This window comes from Fopius arisanus, unplaced genomic scaffold (genome assembly GCF_000806365.1).
Source record: "Fopius arisanus strain USDA-PBARC FA_bdor unplaced genomic scaffold, ASM80636v1 scaffold00050, whole genome shotgun sequence".
In the NCBI taxonomy this organism is placed as follows: Eukaryota; Metazoa; Arthropoda; class Insecta; order Hymenoptera; family Braconidae; genus Fopius; species Fopius arisanus.
This window is the reverse complement of record NW_011887789.1, coordinates 578,431-600,778: the sequence shown is the minus strand read 5'-3', so window position 1 is coordinate 600,778 and position 22,348 is coordinate 578,431. Positions and strand designations below refer to the sequence as shown.

Genomic DNA, 22,348 nt, shown 5'->3' with positions numbered 1-22,348 from the left:
GAGAAAAAATTTAATGGAAAAGAATTCGCAGGTAGAGATTTGACAGGGAATTTTCCGGGAATTTTCGATCAGGAAAAAAATTCCGGGCAGTGATTTGAAGTTGGAGATGAAAAACGAATTGATTTCCCTGAAGTGACAGTTGTTTGGCAGATTTTTGGTTCTTAACAGTCAAAATTAAAAATTCCCGTTCTCTTTCGAATAACAAAGTGTAATTATGGATAATTATCAAAAAAATTCAATGAATTCGGATGAAAAAATTCCATTTACTTCGAACTTGGACGATTTTCGCGACTGTATTTTCTCGGAGAGCTGCACCGTTTTTGATTTTGATGACGAACCACATACACCACGTATGATTGATATTATCGAGATCAAGGACACAGGTTGTGATGCCCAATTTCCCGGGGAAATCCCATCATTGAATGTCCGCCATGGCAGAAATTCTTTTGGTTCTCCTTTTGAAAAAGTACTAATTTTCCAAGAGAAAATCAATTAATTCATGAATTACTCCATTACTATCCATTATTATCAATTATTACAATTATTTCACAATAATTTCAGTCGAGCCATCGCTCAAGAATCCCTCGTCTTGTGAAATCCAAAATAAATCATTCATTATTCCATTATCGAGACACTAGAAATGAGAGATTGACGAAAGGACGTAAACTACCGATTCCGGAAAATGATCACTCCAAGGAATTATCATCGAATCCAAAAATTGATGAAAAATGCGAATCACCAGATACTGGAGGTGCCCCTCAAATGATGGCACCTGCGGAAATTTCAACTTTGAAATCGACTTTGAAATCCGACGACCCTGAACCTTCGGAGAAATTAAAAATTCACGATGCACCGATTTCGATCCGAGATTCACGGAGTGATTTCAATAATTTGGTCATTTTTTAATTTTCGAATTTCTAATTTTCACTGCACTTGACTTGACTCTCAGCTTCACACTTGCTTTTCGTCTCGATTTTTTATTTTATCACATATATTTATTAAATAAATATTGAAAAATTTGTAGAGGTACGAGAGAGCGCAGGAAAGAGGAGTAAAAATCGGCCAGCAGATATCAGGTCTCTTGGAGCACGTGAGAAAGCATCATCGAGTGCAGAACCCATCGAATCCCCAGGATAATGCACTCTCGATAGTGAAGAGGGTCCTCCGTCGGGATTTAACAAGAAGAGTCACCCCCGAAATCCACAAAGACACTTTCCCCCAATTCTACATCGGCAGTAATGCGAGTAAATTTAAACTGTTTCGTTGTGGCGATGAATGGACTCATCTGTGATTTTTATCACTCTGATAGCAAAATAACACGTAAGGTGGAATTCAATCAATGATTATGAGGGCAGAAGGGTTGGGGTGAAATTGGGGTGAAGTCGCCTGATGGTTCACCTCAAAGGAAGACCCTCGAATGATACCAATTATGTCATCAACAGTGTAACCCCCCTGTCACGGTTTGTCATCAAATTGTACTCCGCCCGCATGTCAGAAAAGTTTTACCCCCTTTCAAAACATACACGTCCCACATAAGTTCTACACCCTCAGACACTGAAAATGTGTCTGCAAAGGGAGAAAAAAAATCTACGCGCTACATTTTTCTCATCCAATGTAACCGTTCCCCAGAAAAATTCGCACAATTTTATAAAAAAATTTGTTGCAATATAAAATATCAGACGTAAACCAAATTCGTCATTAGAATTGCGTTTTATCGAGACGTTTTAAAGTCTCAATTAAAAATAAAAAATCAAACTGAAGACTGTCCAATGGGAATTTCAAGTCTATAATTATCAAAGACTTGACTTAAAAAATACAATTGTTGATAGTTGTTCCCAGCACATGGACTCCATTTGAATTTTTTTTGAGAAAAATATATCGTAAGAGGGATAATCAAATAACTCGCACGCACACAGTATAAATTATCAATCAGTCTGCGATTGTGCAACCCCAAGCAGAGATCAACGCCTCCACGCTGATGCTGAGGGGGTTGTTACATACTGGGGATGTCTCAGCGTTTCCTCACGGTTCCACACCTCCTACACTGACCCCAACTATCTTTCCCCCGTCTGTTTCTGTTCCTCTCTTCTGTCCGCTTATGCGTGGGCGTGCGTTGGATGTACCGCATTATCCGGCACGTGCAGCAGCCAAAAGCGTAGGACTCTGACTCTCCAATTTTTCTGCATGCGCAGACACACGTGCTGCCTATTTCTCGTACAGTTTGATCTTGTACTGAAGATTATCACTCAACGATCAATTTTTACAATTTCCCCACAGCCCCCTCCCCCCAAAGTATACTTGATTCAATCCAGACTTGCAGCTTGATCTCAAAAAAATTGAATCGAAATGAAAATCTACTCAGTTCAAGTCCATTTTGCCGACTTGAATCAAGTACGGGTTCTACTTCATTTAAAATATGGAAATTTCAGTCAAGTCCTTACTTGAGTCTAGTGAAAAAACCAGTACTGTCTTGAGAATAAATTCCTTGGGATCTCAACAATGCTGTGCAATAATTATTTCCATTATTTGGTGAGCTTCATTTCCTTAGATGCAATCAATGCACCCATTTCTCGCCTGCAAGTCACGGAATCCTACAAGTGAGGTAAACCAATATGTACCCGTGTACAGGGTATCAATTAGTGATTGCAGTTCGATGTAAATTAGGCTCGTGGCGTTATAATGCCGATGATACCGATACCTGGGGGACCTCGATAAAAATCTCTCCAGACTTTAACAGCTCCAGTACCCGATCTAGTATAATTCGAAATTTTTTATTGCAAATATAAAATTGAATGAAAATAATGCACTCGTTATTGACTCTACAATGCACATGGATCCGAACAAAAGCTTTACTCTCCCAGATGCATTCGACTTTAGACTCGTCCAATCACGGACGCGCTACATCATTCTCTCATACGAATTTGTTTTGTCATTTCTCACGTGTGTACACACGAGTGGATGTGTGTGATTGGCGTGAGAGGAAAATAATGATTGGAACATGATTCTCGATGCGCACCTTAAAAAAGCAAAAGGCATCATAATAATTGCAGTGAATCCTAAATAAATTGAATGATGAAAAAAAAAAAATTGTTATGCACAGTGAATCCTAAATAAATTGAATGATGAAAAAAAAAAAATTGTTATGCACAGTGAATCCTAAATAAATTGAATGATGAAAAAAAAAAATTGTCATGCACACTTTTGATGATATTTTGTTGTATTTTAATCGCAGCCTCGGGTTACGCACAGAACGTTGCTGCCAATAATTCAAAATCCAATTTCAATAATAATTCAATAAATTGAGAAAAACAAGCTGTCAATTGTGACTCATTACGCTCTGTACCGTCCGAGTTGCACGTCGGGGGAGAATAATTCCCCGGCTTTTGTACATTGGAATGATATTAGCCCGAGCAAAGGGCACACGTCCTGGAAATTATTGAATTACTTTGAAATATCCAGCAAATGGCCAAGACCAAACTTGACAACTGTAACTCGAGCATTTGGCCCTTATTTGCGTGCATAACTTGCGGTTAATCAGACTTCCCTAAAATGTGACATAAGGCGGTGACTCTCTTATTCCAGAATAAATAATTAATTCATTTTTCAACTTTACCGAGTAATCACTCCATCCAGAAAACTGATTCATTATTTTTTCCCTTCATTTTTCATTATTTTCTCATCGATAATTATCAATCCGCGGCTTTTGTGACGGCTCGATAATTTCTCGAAGAATATTCTCCTCTCTTCTCCACACCTTCGTCTGGAATATTATATTATATTGGTTACGTCTGGTCTCGGAAGATAAAAAAATCATAATCTCTGAATTTTTATTTGCACCGAGCAAAGGAGAACGCCGACTGGTACCATATGTCATCCCAGGTGTGAGAAATAGAATAAAAAAAGAAAAAAAAAAAAAGAAGTAACAAGTTTGTTTCTCCAGTGATGAATATCGGGGTAGATATTATATTCGCTGTGGGGTGGAGATCGTCTCCCCGAAAATCGAGAAACCCACACGCGGCCGCTGGCGTGATCTGGGGGACAATATATTTTATCAAAGTGACTTTAGAAATATATCTGGCCTTTTATACAACCCTCCGCAGTCGACCATCGCTATTTATGTGTCGCCGCCTTTGCCTAAGCACTTGATATATTAACTGCATCAACGCGCACTTTGTGGCGGTCCCTGACACCAGGAATTTCATTTTTTTATTCAATTTTTCAACAATCCCCAGTAAAAAATATTTTTCTCCCCCCAAAAAATTCATCTAGACCCCCAATTACACGCGTTTCGATTGTGGATTGCATTACTACAGTAAAAATTACAATTACGATCCGAAGTAATAATAAAATAATAATTATAATACGTACTCCAGGAGTAATGCCAATTATCGGGTTGTCCGATATTTCGCGCGCGTAATTAAATATTGGGGATGAACTCGGGTGTTTGGTGATTGAATGAATGATAATTCGATTTACTTTCGCCAAGGTTTATTTCACCTTTGAAATTCCTTTGAAGAAGGTACGTATCATGCAGTAGTTACGATATCTCTGGTTTTAGCCGGAGGGGCGACATAAGGAGCAATGGCGAGGGGAGGTACTCGTTGATTGGGTTTGCACTTAGTACAGCCGTGATTGCCGTTTGTGAATCGCTCTCTCCTTTGGTAATTCTCACCCTCCGAGTTTTCTTGCCATGCTGAATACATGTACTATGTAATTTTGGAGGTGCCGGAATTGTCGACTCAAGAGGAAAGACAAGACATACCGTAAAAAAAAAACCCTCAATTCCAGGACTCAATTTTTTTCATTGATTTTTTTTACCCCTGAGATCCTCCCAATTAACACCCCTTTCACTTACTTTAAAAATATTCTCAAATATTTTTAATCGAATAACAATTCAATTTATGAATTGAGATTTTATTTTTCCCGGCATTGAGATAAAAAATCATAAAGTGAAATGATCTCAGGCTCATGAATTTTCATGTACTTAAAATCATGATATAAAATCGAGTGACTTTTCCTTAAAATCAGAGATCTCGGTGTATTATTTGATATTTTTATTTAGTTGTTGTTTAACGGCGTAAAATAACGGAAACATTGTCGCAGTAAAATGCAATTAGAATCCAACAGATTCCTGATAACCCGATGATTATTTATAAGAAGGCAATTATCATTAGCGCTTTTCATAGCATTAATGCGGATTAAGTACTTGGTAATGACGGGTTGCCCTGGAGAGCTGATCACGTCACAACTATGAAGTACACGGCATGTTTCAATGAAGAATAATAATCGCCCCATCAGCAACACTATAACCCACTCCCCCTGTGTCTGTCTGATACATATCGTTTACGATGTCGGAACGGATCCTTCCCAGCCCCATTATTACAAACTGTAGCTGTATTTCAAGCTAATCACTTTTTATGATAGAAAAAAAAATAAGACCAATGGCTACGGTCCTACCGTCCCTCTTTTTGTCGCATTTTCACGGCATCGAGTTTACATAGTTGATTACTGCGCCAACTATCTTTCTATTTTACATCTCAATTAGCTCGAAAAATATTCTTTCAAATACTATAAATATTCACATTATTTCACATTATTTTCCATTTTTTCCCATTATTTTCCATTATTTTCCATTATTTTCCATTATTTTCCATCCATTAGCAATTGAAATGGTGTCACTCGTTTAAAAAATATTCAAATATTCATTATTCTCCTATTTTATTATTTTTTTTTGTTAGATCACTCTAGTTATTACACAGAGAAAATTTTTAATAATTATTTCACTCTTTATTTAATTTTATCGTGTTTGTTAAATTTTTTCTCAAAAAGTTAAAGTTGTAAATTTCTCGTGTGAGTAAAAAATGATTTAGAAATCGAGAAACAACCAGAGGATTTCGACATATCGTTTATCCATTATTTACGACCAGAAGGAATGAATTTTCAATTTTCGAGTCTCCGACAGTGGAACTTGAAAGAATGGATATCACAAATAAGCCATTAAAATGAATGAGCTTATTAATATTGTAATATCCTTTTAATACGCGTAAATCTAGGACATGGACAAGGCCACCTTGGACGACAGATTTACGAGAGGCGGTTGAATTTAACAGCCAGTGTATAACTTCTCTTCTGATCCCCTAAAGACAATAAAAATTTCAGAGGATATTGTTATTTTGCGGTATAATAGAATAGACAACACCAGTGGTAGAGGGGAATGGGAGGTGTACAGCCATCAGGCTTGCCTCTGATCATGGGAATTATTTATTCACAGTCGACTGTGAGTAATGGCCCTGCACTCTGGTGCGAACGCGTTTACACACGTGTTATTGATCACTAAAATATTGAGGGAGTACAGTATCCATCATGTACGTTGGTTAATGGACCGCCGATTGGAATGCATCTTGCCAGGTGATCTTCACCTTTACCAATTCATCATTTCGGCTTTTCCATTTAGACTCAAGTGCTGAATGTTACGAATTTCGCGCCAGGACAAGCAAAAAAAGGGCATTAGATCAATCAATCCAAAAATTTATTCCGATTTTTTTCAATATCCAAATTCAGAGTGACTCAAGTTGGAGGAAGCCGGGTGAAAAAAATTGGAAGCGGAATATTTTTTCCAAATTTAAAAAAAATTCTTGGATACTTTTCAAAGTTTTTTTTTTGAAACAAAAAAAATGGGTGACAAAGAATTGTATTTTTGGGAAAGGTTTTGCAAGATTTTTCAAAAATTTGTTTCGGAAATTTTTTTTATAATTTTCTAGAAAACTCTGCGAATATAATTTTTCGATTTTTCAATATTTTCAAAAAAAACGCCATCTAAATTATAAAAAAAAATGTCCTATTCAAATTTTTGAAATATTTTTCAAAACCTTCCCAAAAAATTGAATTTTTTTGATCCCCCATTTTTTTTGTTTCATAAAGAAAATGTTGCGAAAAGTTTTCCAGAAATTTTTTGAAAATTTGTAAAAAATATTGCGATTACAATTTTTTTTTACCCGGAAAGTCAAATGATAAACTCGAGTCGAATCCCGGTCGAAATTTGATTGATACAATTTTTTTAAAATTCGACATAAATTCAATTTTTCACACCTTTATCGCAACTTTGGCATCTCGGAAAGACGTACGTAAAACTGCCAACAATTTGGATCAATGGGCAAGCGACGTGAATTGAAATGAGTACTTCGGATTCACGATTGCCACCACAATTAGCATCCCGCTGTTCCCGGGATGAGGGGAAGCCACGAGCCCTCCACCCTATTCCCCCAAGGGCTCGGCATTGACCATTCAACTGTGTTTCGAGGATCATGAACTGAAATTATTACGCCTGAATAACCATTTTTTCTCCTCCCGCCTGATCCAACGAATTTATTCGAGAAATCGCTCCTTATCTTCACCACTGTCTCCATTTGATCTCATCATCATCCATTCGAGTCGCGATAAGCGCTAATTCCTCGTCCATTTTGCCGATAATTTTTTCTCCTACGGATATTGATCTTCACATTGTCCACATCACCTGCTTCATTATGCGGCTCTCCACACGCCACACGTGCACGCAAAAATAAAAATAAACCACATTATATATTTCTCTCGTTACATATTATATCAATACAATATCCCAACCATTGAATGGTAATTATATTTATTCAACTACAATATTCCACTTGAAACATGAAGATGATTTCCCTGATTTTTCAGCAGGTGCTGAATTTTTTTTCTATACTCTATGAATTTTTTTTTAAATTGAAAATTATGAAAAAAGTGAAAATTAGTAATTATCGTCTGCGTCGAACACGCATCGACAGCTATACAGATGTATCCAATCTATAGACGACCACCTCATGACAAATCTCCCTCAATTTATTTAACCCCCTTCGAAATCTCATGAAGAATGAGTATCCTTTTTCTCCCGAAGATGAACTAAAACTTGAGGCAGGTATGTGTGAGGCACGATGGGGAATCCAATCGGAATGAAAACGAATATTCTCATATGTGTTTAACAAAGTGCCGGTTATATTGGACCGCCCCATAGGGTGTTTTACAAGGCAATGCTTTACCAGGTGGTCAATCGGTAAGAGATGATACTTTTTTTTTTATTCCCCTTTTTGGCACAAAGGCTTGCGCGCGCTCACCCCGAGATATCACACACAATATCCTCTTCCGTTTCTCGTGTAATGGCATCCAGCTGAGAATATTTTCTCGGTTTCTTATTTTTTTTCACGCGCCCCCCTACAGTGTTACTTCTTCATCTTCCGATGCCAGGTTTGATGGTGCCACATATATTAGCTTCTCTAATACTGCCTGGGAGCCCTACACTGAGAGAAATATTCAATAAAAATTACGTGTATTTTCCGTAATTCTGGAGCGAAATGTGGTTGTCGGAAATTTTACGGAACTGTCACGTAATTTTTATCTAAAGTCACGGAATTTTTCCGCGGTGTTCCGTCATTTTTATCTGAATTATCGGTGAAAAATAACGATACCGTCACTGAAATTTTTCAAATCAACTCCGTAATCGGTAAGTGAACTGAAAGTTCCGTAATTTTTACTAAATATTTCTCTCCGTGTACGTTGACCCTTTGTCGTGCTGCACGATCAGCTCATTTGATATATACTACTGGTAATTTTCATCATTCCTTTGGTGTCAACATCTCTACACCCGCCAGGAAAATAACACTTTTCATTAAAAAAATTTTCTCGTTACAGCAGAATAATCCCGTACCTATTTGTCAAATCCCCGGACGAACAAGATTTTCACAAAAAAATCATGGACATCTATCAAGGGTATTCAAGTTCTCAACTTCTACATAATTCAATTACCTCAATTTTTAATCTCAAGTCAAGTCGACTTGACAATACTTGACTCATCTTCATCCTTCAACGATCGCATTGTGACAACCGCGAGTACATTTCCAAAAAAAAAAATCACCTCCTGATAATTTCGACACTGGAATTTTGGCTATATTATTTTCAGTTCAGCGAATGGGAAATAAAAGGAAGTGACCGAGAGAGAGAGAGAGCTATGCAGTCTCGACACACATACAAGGTAGGTGGACCCAAAAAAGGATTCAGATTCTTATTTTCCCATAAATAATTTTAATGACGCGCCGCGGCAGTTCATATATACGAGGTAGGAGCCGCGCGCGGCACATCCGAAGGTTGGGTATAGCTGTAGGCAGCCTTGTATTGTTATTTATTACTATCGTACGCATATTCGGGCTCACCATTACATCCCCCAACCAGATTTATCGTACCCACACGAGTAAAATGTGTTACCTGGATATATCCACCAATATTAACATATGTATTTCACAATCGACCATTCGATTAAATGAAATGCATACACAGAAACAATGTGCAGATTTAATCGGCTTGTTTACTTTTTCCCCCCTCCTCCCTCCTCCCCCTCCCCTTCCACCCCCCTGAGTTATCCCCGGACTATCGATTTTTCTCCAGCTGGCTTTCAACCCCTGCTTTTCTTCTATTTTATTTTCAGTTGTTGGTTTTTGTTCTCTCCCTTTTTCATACTCTCTCCCTTTTTTTTCTTTATTTTCGCGGTGAACGTCACGCCGATAGGCGGAGGAAGTGGGGAGAGGCGTGATAACTCCCGCCAATCGCAATGCATGGGCTTTTGAGAGGGGCTTGAGGCCCGGCCCATGTGGTCCATGTTGGTTACGCCCAGGAGACAATCCATGTCCACTCAAGTTGAACATCACCATCAAACTTTTCTCGGGATTAATCTACGTTAGCAGCGCGTCGCGAGCCATGGGTTATCGACGCGCTCGCTCGCGGAAATCCTAATCCTCGATTTTAGTCTCGGGATTTATTTGTTGTGGTGTTTTTTTTTTTGTGCAATGGAAATAAATTTGTGATTGTACGGTGAATTTATTGTGCCATTATTTGGGTTATCGGGTGCACCAGATATTTCGGGGATAGGATAACGTGATATGAAGGTAAATCTTCATTATTTATTGCTCAATGCAGGATTTATTTGGGTTTATGATTTGTTAAATTGATGTTTTCCATTGGTAAATTATCGTTTCATGTTGACAATAATCGATGCTGATAATTCTTGTCGCAGGAAATTTTTTTATATTTTATCGTCAAGCATTTCGAGATCCTTCCGTGGAAATTGATATGAAAACAGAAAATTCCGTTGTTTTTTTCCTGAATTCCTGAATTTCGAGGGCAGTGAACCTTAAATTTGAAATGAAATTGGAGAAAAAAATATTTTATTGACAGTTTAATGCAATTTGACTGGGAATTTTTGCCAGCGCGAATTTTTATTATGCCCTGAAATAATACGAGTCAAGTATATCAGGACGTGTCTCGTTGATGATGCGTTGGTGGACAACTCCTTTCGGAAACCTATGATTTAAAAAAAATTTCATGTGTTCGGGGAAGCCTTGGAGCAGTTGATGGACTGCAGAGTAAAGTCGGAACTTTGAACTTGGCGTATAACTTGGAATCAGGACGATTCATTCAGGAGCTTCTGCTCGAGATTACGCGATATACCGCGTGGGCAGTCCTAAATCCCTTGAATCACTAACCTAAATCGGTATTTATGATTTCGTAATCAGCCCTGAGAATATCCAAGTCCGTTATACACACAGATTATTTTTTATTTATTTTTCCTTTATTTTTCCTTCAATTTTGGAATACGATCATTGATACTCAGGGAGAGAAATTCATTCTATTCGACCTGATAAAATCGATTTATACCCGGATTCATTTTTATTTATTGTGAATTTTTTTTTCGTTCGTTAATAATAATCCGAGTCATTCAATTTTAATCGAATCACCCTCGTGATTCATGAGTTGTTATTTTAATTGTACCGTATTGTTTTGCTGTTTAATTTTTTTCATTTGATTGTTTAAAGTCGCACTCGCGATTCCCACGGCGAAAAATCGTTGATCGCCCGCATTTCGGTAAAAATAATTTCCCAAATGCAATAAATTGATTTTTTATCCCGTCACCCTTGCCAATACTTGGCACCCTTCACTCTCGGCTCGCCATTGTCCCAAAACCGTTGATCTGAAAATCTAGCGATTTGATGTTACAAATCTGTATTCCCGCCGGGAGCTATTCTCCTTAAATGAAAAAAAAAAAAAAAGGGAAACATGGCGCCCGCCAAATATGCGACGACAATAGATTAACATGAATGCCTTGTGTGAAAACTCGTGAAAAGAATAAAAAAAATGTGTCGAGAAGCCAACGAAAATCGGATAGCGGTCTAAATGGATTTCGAGTGGTCCAGGAGCTACTCAATTGGGGGTCCGGGCCCATTGTTGTGTGCACATTGAAGACAGTTCTCTTCCTTTTTTTTTTTTATTATATTTCGTTTGTGGGATAAAGGAAGTGGGAAAAATTATACGAGTTCTGAGGAAATTCTGGGTGGAGGCGTGTTGACTGGGCTCGTGCCTTTTTTCATGACAACAGATGCGGCTGTTATTTTTTGGAGAACTCCCCGGTCATTTTGTCGAGTCTTTCACGTGAATTATGACCGTCATCATCGTGATCTTTATTTTCACGCTATGATTTTCACCGGCGATAAGAAATACAAACAGATTGAAATGGATATTTAATGGGATACGATAGATTTTTGGTTAAATTTTCGAGAATTCTCGTCAGACATTTTTATTTGTCTAAAAAAATCTCGTGAACTTGAGGTCCACTATTTTTACTGAATCTTTCTGTCTGCATTACTCAGACGAGTATTAATTACCGATCAGAAGACTTGCGTCGTAAACAGCCGGATTAGGCAGGTTTCGGCTATTAGTTTGAAATATGCGTCTGGATCTGAAAAGTGGCCTAACCGTGAATCGCGTAACAGGTTACAAACGGCCGTCTCATTCGAGACCAGAGTTATAATCCCATGACTATTGTACTCGCTCAGAGAATTTTTAATAAAAAATCAACGCCAACCAAAAATGCGATTCCAAATGACATAACGCGAAAAAAAATTTTTGCACAATTTTCATTTCACGTTTTATGATTTTTCCTCGATAAAAGATCTCGACAAAAATCCAAACAGGAATGATGAAAAAAATATTTATAAATAGTCAAGTGATTAATATTTCATATTCAATATTAATTGCAATAAAATCAAAAATAATCATGCGACATCTCAAAAAAATAAAAGATCAGGTATTATTTTGGACAAAGGGATGAATTCACCCCGTTTCTCAGGAATTTGATATACAGTGAATCGGGAAAAATTCACTTGCGACTCAGAGGAAAAATCAAACCAATTTTTTTCTTACTGAGTATTCTGTGGAGTGAAAAAAAAAAGGGCGACTATTCACGATGAATTCATACGACCGCTGAGAAAGGCTCCATTCTTGTTTCTGAAGTGGTTTCGGTTTCCTTTCCTGTATCCTCTCAGATACTTGCCATTGACTTTATACCTTCCTCTTGAACTTGGAGAGGGATATAAGGTATGACTTTCAAAGCCAAAAGCCCCGGGGATCAACAGGGGGTCCAGTTGCTCAGTCTCTATGGGCCTTGTACAAGTCCCAGGGGGAAACCGAAGATCCGTGTCCGTGTCACTGTCTGTTATGTCCTCTCTCATCTGCCCAAAAACGATGCACAGTCACCTTGCCACTTCTCTGTGATCCTCCTCCCTTCAAAATCCATTCAATGCTGTTATATTCTCATTCCTCCAGACTTTTCAGTTTATTTACCGGTAATCGAGACGAAATCATGTCGAAATCTTTAATAACTCAGAGAAAATTCCATAATTTCACATCACAAATCCCGAAATCCCGAAAATCCTGTCTAAATCCTCTTGGATCATGGAAAAATAATTTTTCCTCCCCGAAACAATACGATGAAAATATTTTTTTCGTATGCACAACCTGAGAAGAATATATCAAAAGAGAAATTTCCTGTGAAGGGTGCATCCTTGAAATCACCCCGCGTTAAATCGCGGAAGGATCTCTTACCCCCATTTATGTGACACGCCCCAGCGATTGGAGGCTGCGCAGTAGCACCAGATCAACTGGCAGACATTTAAAATGTTAGAGGGATGTCAAGGGCCACCTCTAGTTCATTCTAACACACTCGAATAATGGAAGAGTGACAATTTGGTGTAACAAGACCGCTAACACTAGCCGAAGGGACTGCCGTGCGCCCTCTAATGCTCCTCGTCTATTGCACAAAAGGGGGCTGAATAAAGAATTAGAAGGATGTTTCATGATTGAAGCGATTTGAAAATAAAAGACCCGGGGGTAACTCACCAGTCACTGGTGGGGATCAATGACAACGAGTGGAGTTGTATCGGTGGCTTTTCTCGCAGCGGGATATCTCTTTTTCGCTTGACCAGCTGCAACTTTATATACCTCCAGCCCATTTCGATTTGTCACACAATCTGTAAAGGTTTACTATATCTCAGTGCGATGAGGTTTTAGGTACTTTCTAGTTCCTATTTTCTTTTCTTTTTTATTTTTTTTCTATTTACTGTGAAGAGCCCCGTTGCGATCTAACCGCCGAGAGCTATAGGGGAAAGGAGTTGTCGATTTTTTAAACGATTGCTTGAGATTCAATAGCCATCAAGTGGAAAATTAAAGGATGATGGAATATCTTTTTTATAGTGAATGGATACTGAAAAATCATTTTATTTTATGAAAGGGTGAATTTTTTTTGAGTCATTCTTGAGAGAATGGAAAATTAATGTGGGAGTGCAGGGCAATTATTTCAAGGCTGCAAGAAGAAAAAATTGAACATGTTGATTAGAGTGTGTTCTTTTTATCCAATCATGATGATTCCATCGATTTTTAATGACGAAATCCCCGTGTCAGTCACAAATCACACGAGATCACTGATGAAACCATGAAAAATCGGCAGAATCGGTAGAGAAATTATTGAAAGTCTCGACTCGGCTCTGAAGGCATGGAGAAACAATTGGAAATAAATGATTAAAATATCATAATGCTTCAGTGAATGTAATAATAATGGAGTCACCCTGGATGCACCCCTGAACTTGCAATGTGGTGAGTGTGGGTGTTAATTGAAATTCTTAAATTTCCCAGACAGAGGCAGAAGAGTTGGCGCCCGAGGGCGTGTGTGAGGGTAATGGTGTGGCAAAGGCAACAGGAACAACAACGACAATCGGCCAGGACGTGTCACCGAGTGTAATGGAGTGTGGTGGTTGTGGTGAACGGGTACGTGAAAGAACAGTCCTCTGCGTTGGCGGTAGAACATGGCACTCGAGGTGTCTCAGATGCTGTGCATGTGCAAGGCCTCTGCACGATCAGCACTCGTGCTTCCTCAGGGGGATGAGACTTTATTGCCGGCACGACTATGCCCTGTAAGTTGTCATCATTCTTTTTAATAGTCCTTTAATGAAAACCATTGAGAAATAACGAAAGTAACACTCCCTGAAAAATAACCGAGACATTCAGTAAAAATCGGTCACCCATCAAAATCGGTATGTTGACCCAGATAAAAAAAAAATTGTAATCAAAATATTTTTTCCTAATTTTAAAAAAAATTTGGGAAAATTTCTCAGAAAAATTTATTCTAAAAAAATACGGCATCTGAATTATAAAAAAAAATTCCTCTTCAAATTTTTTTTAAATTCTTCAAAACGTTTTCCAAAAATAAAATTCTTGTGTTTTCCGATTTTTTTTTTGGTCATAAAAAATTTTCTGGAAAGTTTTCCAGAAATTTTTTGAAAATTTGGAAAAAAATATTTTGATTACCATTTTTTTTTTACCCGGGAATTTTAAAAACGCCATCGCTGACGCTTGATGTTGTGTCCGTGTTACATCTTCCGTAAATGTATTTAATAGAATTATTCCCTCGAGTGACGGAGGGAAATCATTCTGATCCATTCGAGTCGCTTGAAAATTCAAATCCCTCAGGGTGTGGGTGGCACATCAAAGTTGGGAGGATTCGCCCACGTCCACAACATCCTCAAGGAAGACAATGACAAACTCTGAGAGCTGCACCACTCACGATCAATTTCAGGAATATTAAACAAAGTAAATCCACGCCCCAGACTCACACCCAGAAAAATGGGTGCACTCGAATAAAAATCGCTGCCAAAAAAAAAACCTGTATGTTCGTCAAAGTTATCGATTTCGAAGTATTTGATTGAAATAAATCATTATTTTTCGGTGGAATCGGAGATCGAAGAGGGCGATCAGCAAAAGGTGTAGAAAAAAAGGTGAAAACGAGAGGTAGGAACGAAGGCGAGAGCAATAATAAACAGAAGTCCACGGCTTGGTTGCAATCGGGGATGCACTTTCCGTGTTCATGAATATGATAATGGGCTAATGGCCGCTAGTTCGTTGTTTAATTACCAAGCCCACCAGCGGCTCAACCGCTCGTTTACCTCTCTTTTCCTCTGGCTATATTCCAAATGAGAGGAGAAAAATAAAATAAGGTGTTGGCTCTATACCATCGCGTTAAACTCCACGACCATTCATCTGTGGAGGAGCAAACATATTCGTGCGTGCTGTTAGACACCTCTACAAGGTAGCCCGAGCTACTGTTGACAACGCTCTGGTTTTAACATTAATTTTTAACCAACATTCAATAAAATCCAACGACGAAAAATTTTGCGCTTAGAATTTTCCATTCAGGATGACACGTCAAATTGATTGCTAAAATTTTTATAATTATTCGTTATATTATGTTATATTTATATATAAATGATTTATTCACGTCAATCTCATCGATAATATGTGATAAATTTACATGGGTAAATGCGGAATAATAATAAGTAATGGAGCTTGTGTTATCGACTGTTAATCCTCGTGCGATCAACTTGTATTGAAGATTGACTAATCAAGTATGTATCAGTGAGATGGTCCCAACCACCCAACTCGCGATTTATCTCCAATGGTAATTACGTTCTACCGTTGAATATATTCATTTCAAATACCGAACCATATCGGAAGGATTAAAAATTATCAGTCACATCTCTCGTCACACCAATCGTTTTATTTTTCCTCCGGTGGGAGCGAACGAAGGCGCGAATTACATTCCGTTTATTCCCATCTATCACGGAGGGATAATAATGACATTTTTTTGCCCACTGTATTTTTTTTATGATCTGATGTCCCAGGGCTTTCGGTGCTAAATGCGCCAAATGCGGGAGGAGTGTGAGTGCTGGTGATTGGGTTAGGAGAGCGAGAGAGAGGGTTTACCACTTGGCGTGTTTTGCTTGCGACGCGTGTTCACGTCAGCTCTCGACTGGTGAACAATTCGCTCTGCTCGATGCCCGATTGCTATGCAAGGCCCACTATCTTGATGTCGTCGAGGGCAACAACACCTCCTCCGACGGTGAGATGTCTCACGCTTCGATTTAATCCACTGACTCATGAAAATATTCATTACCGCAGAGGGTGGCGATTCGGAGAGCGGACACAAAGGTGGTAGCAAAGCCAAAAGAGTGAGAACTACCTTCACCGAGGAGCAGTTGTCAGTTCTCCAGGCGAATTTTCAGCTAGACAGCAATCCTGATGGTCAAGATCTGGAGAGGATAGCCCATGTCACCGGATTGAGTAAGAGAGTTACTCAGGTATGGTTTCAAAATTCTCGGGCAAGACAGAAAAAACACTTGCACACCGGAAAAATGAAGGGCCAACACAGTGAGTTTTTTTTTTCTCCTCATATTTCAATTCAGTATGACTTTTATTAGATAATCGATAAATAATGATTTTTTGTTTGTTCAGCGCATCAGTCGCCGCCGACTTCTACGCCATCCCCTGGAGATTTTGGACGGCACATAAATCTGCACCTGACATATTCCTTTCAGCACCAACAACACCACCAACAGAATCAGGGACATCAGACCCAATTAAGTCCGGCGGCGTGCAAAAGCCCAACTCCCTCGATCTACCATAATCACGGTAAGCTAGTCATTCACCTTAATCATTGATTAAATTAGGGAAGATCGGGGCAAAATGGAACAGCGAACTGAGAGAAAAATCGTGTGAATGATTTATTTGGTATTTTGAATCGATGAAAAAAATCATAAGTGAAACTCTCTTTCAGGTTCAGAACAGTCGATGGACGAGCTGTCCCAGGACTCCATGATGCTTACGATGCCAAACGAAGTGTGAACCCTTCATCAAATCCTCTCTTTTGTAAATATACTCTCAGTATTTCCTCTAAATTAACGATTGGCGCTGGCAAGGGGCTTGGCCTGTGTAATTACGGTGCCCCAGTGGGCGGATGAACTTCCAAGTGAGACACCGGAAGCTCAAAAACTTTTGCAGAGTAATATTCGAGGATTAGATTTATAACTGAATCGTCAACTTACGCTTGTGCTTAGGACTCTGTAATCAAAATAGGTGTACGTAGATGAATTTTAAAATTGACGAGCACAAAATTTCGTATTGAGATGAACGTGAAGTTCTATTTGTTTTTGATATACCAATGGTTCTGTCGTCATTAAAAGAGAATTCATTGTTCAAGTTGTCGTTGTTGTTTCGTGAACTGTAAAACAGGGTATCGATGAGAAATATATGAGATGTCAGTGAATGATGAATTCTTTTCAATCCGGTGATCGGTCCAATGAACGCAGATGAGAGAGCTATTGCTACTCCAGATAAAACACATGTAAATATTGTAAACTATTTAGTTATCGAAATATACACTGCACTTATCTCGTGTCTAAAGTTGAAAATGTAGATATCCTCATTGATTTATTCCATTAACCAAATAATTTTCACAAAAATGAAATAGAGGTGAGTATTAACAGTGGAGTAATAATTTTTATTCATAACAGTACGATTTCTTGTTCCATAACATAGACGCGCATTCTCCGTCAATTGCATTGACACTATCATAAGCCTTTATCAATAACTATTTTTGAAATTGTCGTATTTACATTAGAGATAAGTCATGAGATCGCGTAAATTAAATTCACTAGATGATTTACACAGAACCGGTTTTCAAAGACTTGTATTTACAAGGAAAACTCTTGGATAAGTGGATCAGTTACTCGGTGTGGCACACTGGGAGAGTCTATACCTGGGCCGAATTGTTGTGAGCATAAAGGGACAGATCCTTGAGGAATCCTCGGGAATTCGGTCGTAAATTATCCACCTTGGTGGCAGAACTGGGGCTGCGGAAGATGGGTAGGCGTTGTTGGAGTTATCGGAGTTAGAGGTGTTAGTGGAGTCATTGGACTCCCTGGGCTCTCACTTCCAGCACTGCCACCCTGGTATCCACCGAAATAACTGCTCACCATGTTGCTGGGGTAGAGATCACCAGGATGATGTTGCAGCGGAGAATGGTGCACTGCAATTATTGAGAACTTAATGAATTAATTTGATGAACTTGAAATTAATTTTTCTGTTAGTATGCTTGGGTACAAAAAAATTGCAATCGAAATATTTTTTTCCAAATTTTCAAAAAAATTCTGGAAAACTTTTCAGAAAATTTTTCTTTTGAAAAAAAAAAATCGGGAAACAAAACAATTGTATTGAAAATGTTTTGAAAAATTGTTCCAGAAATTTTTTGAAAATTTGAAAAAAATATTCCCATTACAATGATTTTTTTCCCCGGGCGTGAAGTATTAAATTAAATATTACCTTGAGATTTGATTTTTCCGCTGTGTTTCTTTTGCCTCGCTCTGGAATTCTGGAACCAGACTTGAGTGACCCTCTTGCTCAGTCCCGTGACGTGAGCTATTCTTTCCAAGTCCTGGCCATCTGGATTGCTGTCCAACTGGAAATTGGCCTGGAGCACCGATAGCTGCTCCTCTGTGAATGTCGTCCTGACGCGCTTAGTCTTGCTGCTTTTGCCGCCGTTCTCAGAATCACAGTCTTCGGAGGAGGAGGTGTTGTTACCCTCCACAACATCGAGGTAATGAATCTTGCACAATAGTCTAGAATCCAACAGGGCGAACTGTTCACCTGTGGATAGTTGACGGGAGCAGGCATCACAGGCGAAACAGGCTAAATGATACACACGATCTTTAGCTCGTCTTACCCAGTCTCCTGATCCAATACTTCGCTCGCATTTCGCACACTTTGCTCCAAAAGTCCTGTCAAATATTATAATTAATAATATAAACATTACCTCATTACCAGAATTTCCCCGAAATTTTTCCGAAATTGAGTCCTCAGAGTCTCAAATTATGAAAATTGAAAGAAATTGAAAAATTTTTTATTTAAAAAATCCAAAGGGATTCAATGAATCCAGAATATTATCTCAAATGGTTAAAGTCTTGACAGATCGGTGTATACGCATATTAAAAATTCCTGAAGTCAATGAATTTTGTGATGCATCCAATGATTCAGACGAGGCACCATCGGTCCCCGAAATGTTAATATTCCAAAACGAATTATGAGCCCGACGATAAGCGATGATTCGCCAAGACCGTTAATTTTCGTGTTGAGTGGATTGCCCAGAGAGCCAATAAGATATAACAACATTTATTTGAGAGAAGGGACCTAGCCACTGGCAAGCTGCCTCATTAACATACTACTCCGTGTCTCATTCCAATCGTGAACATAAACAGTGCTCGCAAAGGGTCGTCGGTCCAGGATTGTTATCGAACCTCCGGAAGCAGATCAGATAACTCCTACAACTTAGTCATGTGGGGTTCCAATAACTATTGCCTTTATTATCTCATTATCATTCTTCAAGCGCACACGCGCGCTTCTTAGTGATAAAAAAAAAATCTCCGGTAAAAATTCCCCCGGAAATCATTCTCGAAATTAATCAATCAATTCAATCAACTTAAATAATTTTATTGATCAAATCCTTCCCCTCGTTGACTCAATTTATTACAACGTCTATTACAAAATGATAAGAAATTTCTGAGAAAATTATTGTATGGAAAAATATGTTAAGTCAAAAGAACTTAGTGTCTGGGATCTACTGCGGAGTCATCGAGGCGATACTTTGGACTATCGATTATGTTAATGAAAGACACGAGACACGCCTAGGAGTTGGTCGTGGCTGATGTATTCGGTTCATGTTTTTATTTATCAATATCTGTTTGGTCTTAATTTTTGGGGTCACCTCGTGGCGCTGGAATTTTGCAGTAATATTGGTTTACATAAATAAATGGTGGTACCCCTCATGAAGGTCTTAAAGACTGAATAAAAAGGCGCATATGCATATGGATGCAGCATCCCATACCTTGACAGCGAATGTGTGGATAACCCAAACCCTAGTACCGCCGCAGGGATATCTATAAATCTTCGAGGGCTCGTACAGATGAGCTACCAACCCGCCCCGCCCTAATTTATTCATTTGTTCTCTCATGGGGTTGGTCCTATAAGTCACTCGGGGATTAAGTCCATCGGCTTTTTCTTCACTGATAAAAAATTGACATCATATCACAGAAATCAATTCTTCTGCAAAAAAATATCGTATCAATTTTGATATACTCATCAGAAGAAAATTAATTGGAGAAATTTAAAATAAAGAATTGCATAATTAATATAATAAACAAAAATGTCATAGTCCGTGGAAATAATTAGTCGGGTAAAAAAAATTGTAATCGGAATATTTTTTCTAAAGTTTAAAAAAATTTCTGAAAAATTTTTCAGAATTTTTTTTAAACAAAAAACATCGGGAGGCAAGACAATGGTATTTTTGGGAAATGTTTTGAAAAGTTTTTCCAAAAGTTGTTTCGGAATTTTTTTGAAATAATTTTCTGGAAATTTTTGCCAATATATTTTTTTTTATTTACACGGTTGTTTCCTTATTTTAAAATGTAATTAAAATTAAATTTCAAAACTTTTCAAAACCTTTCCCAAAACTAAAATTCTTCTGTTTTCCGATTTTTTTAATTCCCTAAAAAAATTGTCCAAAAAGTTTTCCAGAAATTTTTTGAAAATTTCGAAAAAATATTCTGATCAGAATTTTTTTTAAACCCAGGTATTGAAATCGTGCCAAGAGAATAGCGCACTTGTGAATATTACGCAAGAGGGTGTGGGTAAAATAGTTTGGAGTGAAAAAAATGGTGAAAGAGTGTGAAGTGACGGGTGTAGGGAGGAGAAAGAGTGATATTTATTAATTTGAGAGGCGGTATATGAAAGCGATTGATCTCTCTCACGCGTGTGCACGGGAGATATCTCGAGGAGAGTCCGCGTGCGGGCCCTTACGAAGCAAATTCCATCATCTCTGGACACTTGTATGTATATGCCTCTTGAACGAAACCCCTGAGTGACTTGGCATACTCATACGAAACGAGGACAGAGGGATCTCCAATGTGAGGTCTCAGATCTCAAAAACCGTTCACATATTGTATTGACAGAGGGCACACGCATATGTATCTTATTCATCGTCAACTTTTCCTCAGTGACTTTTCAACGTCATTCAACATTCCTTCAGGACGCGTGTTTTGATTGGAGTGATAGCCCTCATTGCATTGAGTAAAAAAATGTAATTGATTATTCAAAGTGAGCGAGTCTGTGAAAATATTCTCACGTGTCAAGACTTATTTTCATTTAAGTGATTTCATTTCATTTTTATATTTAATTTCAAGGTCATGCTCATAGGGACTTGGATTAAAGGGACTTCATGAGTTGAGCATTCGATTGTTGAACCTCGAATTAAATAATTTCAGTTTGGTAAACGAAATTGGTAGAATAGGAAAGTTTCCGGGGTTATTGATGATTTATTTCCAACTAAAATAAAAAATTATGAAAATTATGAAATACTCACAGTGCATAATCTGTCCTGCAGTAAAGTCTCATCTCTCTGAGAAAACAAGACTGCTGATCGTCAAGGGGTCTAGAACACGTGGAACATTTGAGACACCGCGAATGCCAACTGTTAGTCCCAACGCACAAGACCGTTCTCTCCCTTATACTCTCACCGCAACCGCTGCAATCCACTTCCATCCCTTCATTATCATTTATCCCTCCTTCCAATTTCTTCGGATTATCTCCATTATTGTTATTCTGACAAGCGAGAAGATTCGGTACATCAAGGCAACTCTTTATTTCGGTCTGAAAATGAGGAACAGGGCAACTCCGTAAAACATACGCGGAGAAAAAAAATGGACATGTTACGAAAATAATTTCTCGTGCCAGAAATAAAATTCCCCTGCTCTCAATTCCTCAATTACTCTCATTCGTAAATACACTTCAACTCCTCACCTTCATTTTACTAATCAGCAGAAGATGGAGTAATACTTCGGGGATCTTCAGGGATTCATCATCACTTAAACTCCGAATTACTCCATTCGTCGGATTTTCATCGATACACGTTTCACTAAATCCTTAGAGGGCGATGATTTTTTTCCATTGCACGTGGAAAAAAAAACTTTATCAATACCGCGAGAGGTTTAGATCGGGAATTGGTGGATCAATTAATTCGGATGATTAACGGATTTTTAAAACACGTGTGCACTCTGGAGAGGAGAGACCTGTT

General features: G+C 38.3%; 3 protein-coding genes across 4 annotated transcripts; 2 read left to right on the top strand and 1 right to left on the bottom strand.

The window, feature by feature from the left end:
* The first annotated feature begins 153 nt into the window (after nt 1-153).
* LOC105267791 (uncharacterized) lies at nt 154-1,633 on the top strand. 2 transcript variants are annotated; one of them, XM_011306890.1, is made up of 4 exons: nt 154-466; nt 562-894; nt 1,025-1,244; nt 1,310-1,633. In XM_011306890.1, the coding sequence occupies exons 1-4, from the start codon at nt 215-217 to the stop codon at nt 1,315-1,317; spliced, it is 813 nt and encodes a 270-aa protein (XP_011305192.1). In that variant the 5' UTR covers nt 154-214; the 3' UTR covers nt 1,318-1,633. The 2 variants fall into 2 exon arrangements, with proteins under 2 accessions (XP_011305192.1, XP_011305191.1); XM_011306889.1 differs by having other exon boundaries at nt 1,025-1,633.
* An 8,120-nt stretch (nt 1,634-9,753) lies between these two features.
* LOC105267790 (LIM/homeobox protein Awh) lies at nt 9,754-17,616 on the top strand. The gene is made up of 6 exons (XM_011306888.1): nt 9,754-9,950; nt 14,029-14,306; nt 16,071-16,288; nt 16,348-16,596; nt 16,681-16,857; nt 17,003-17,616. The coding sequence occupies exons 1-6, from the start codon at nt 9,945-9,947 to the stop codon at nt 17,068-17,070; spliced, it is 996 nt and encodes a 331-aa protein (XP_011305190.1). The 5' UTR covers nt 9,754-9,944; the 3' UTR covers nt 17,071-17,616.
* A 103-nt stretch (nt 17,617-17,719) lies between these two features.
* LOC105267788 (LIM/homeobox protein Awh-like) lies at nt 17,720-22,348 on the bottom strand. Its single transcript, XM_011306886.1, has 4 exons — nt 22,075-22,348; nt 21,638-21,924; nt 18,547-19,001; nt 17,720-18,253 (listed from the first exon to the last, which is right to left on the bottom strand). The coding sequence occupies exons 1-4, from the start codon at nt 22,078-22,080 to the stop codon at nt 18,051-18,053; spliced, it is 951 nt and encodes a 316-aa protein (XP_011305188.1). The 5' UTR covers nt 22,081-22,348; the 3' UTR covers nt 17,720-18,050.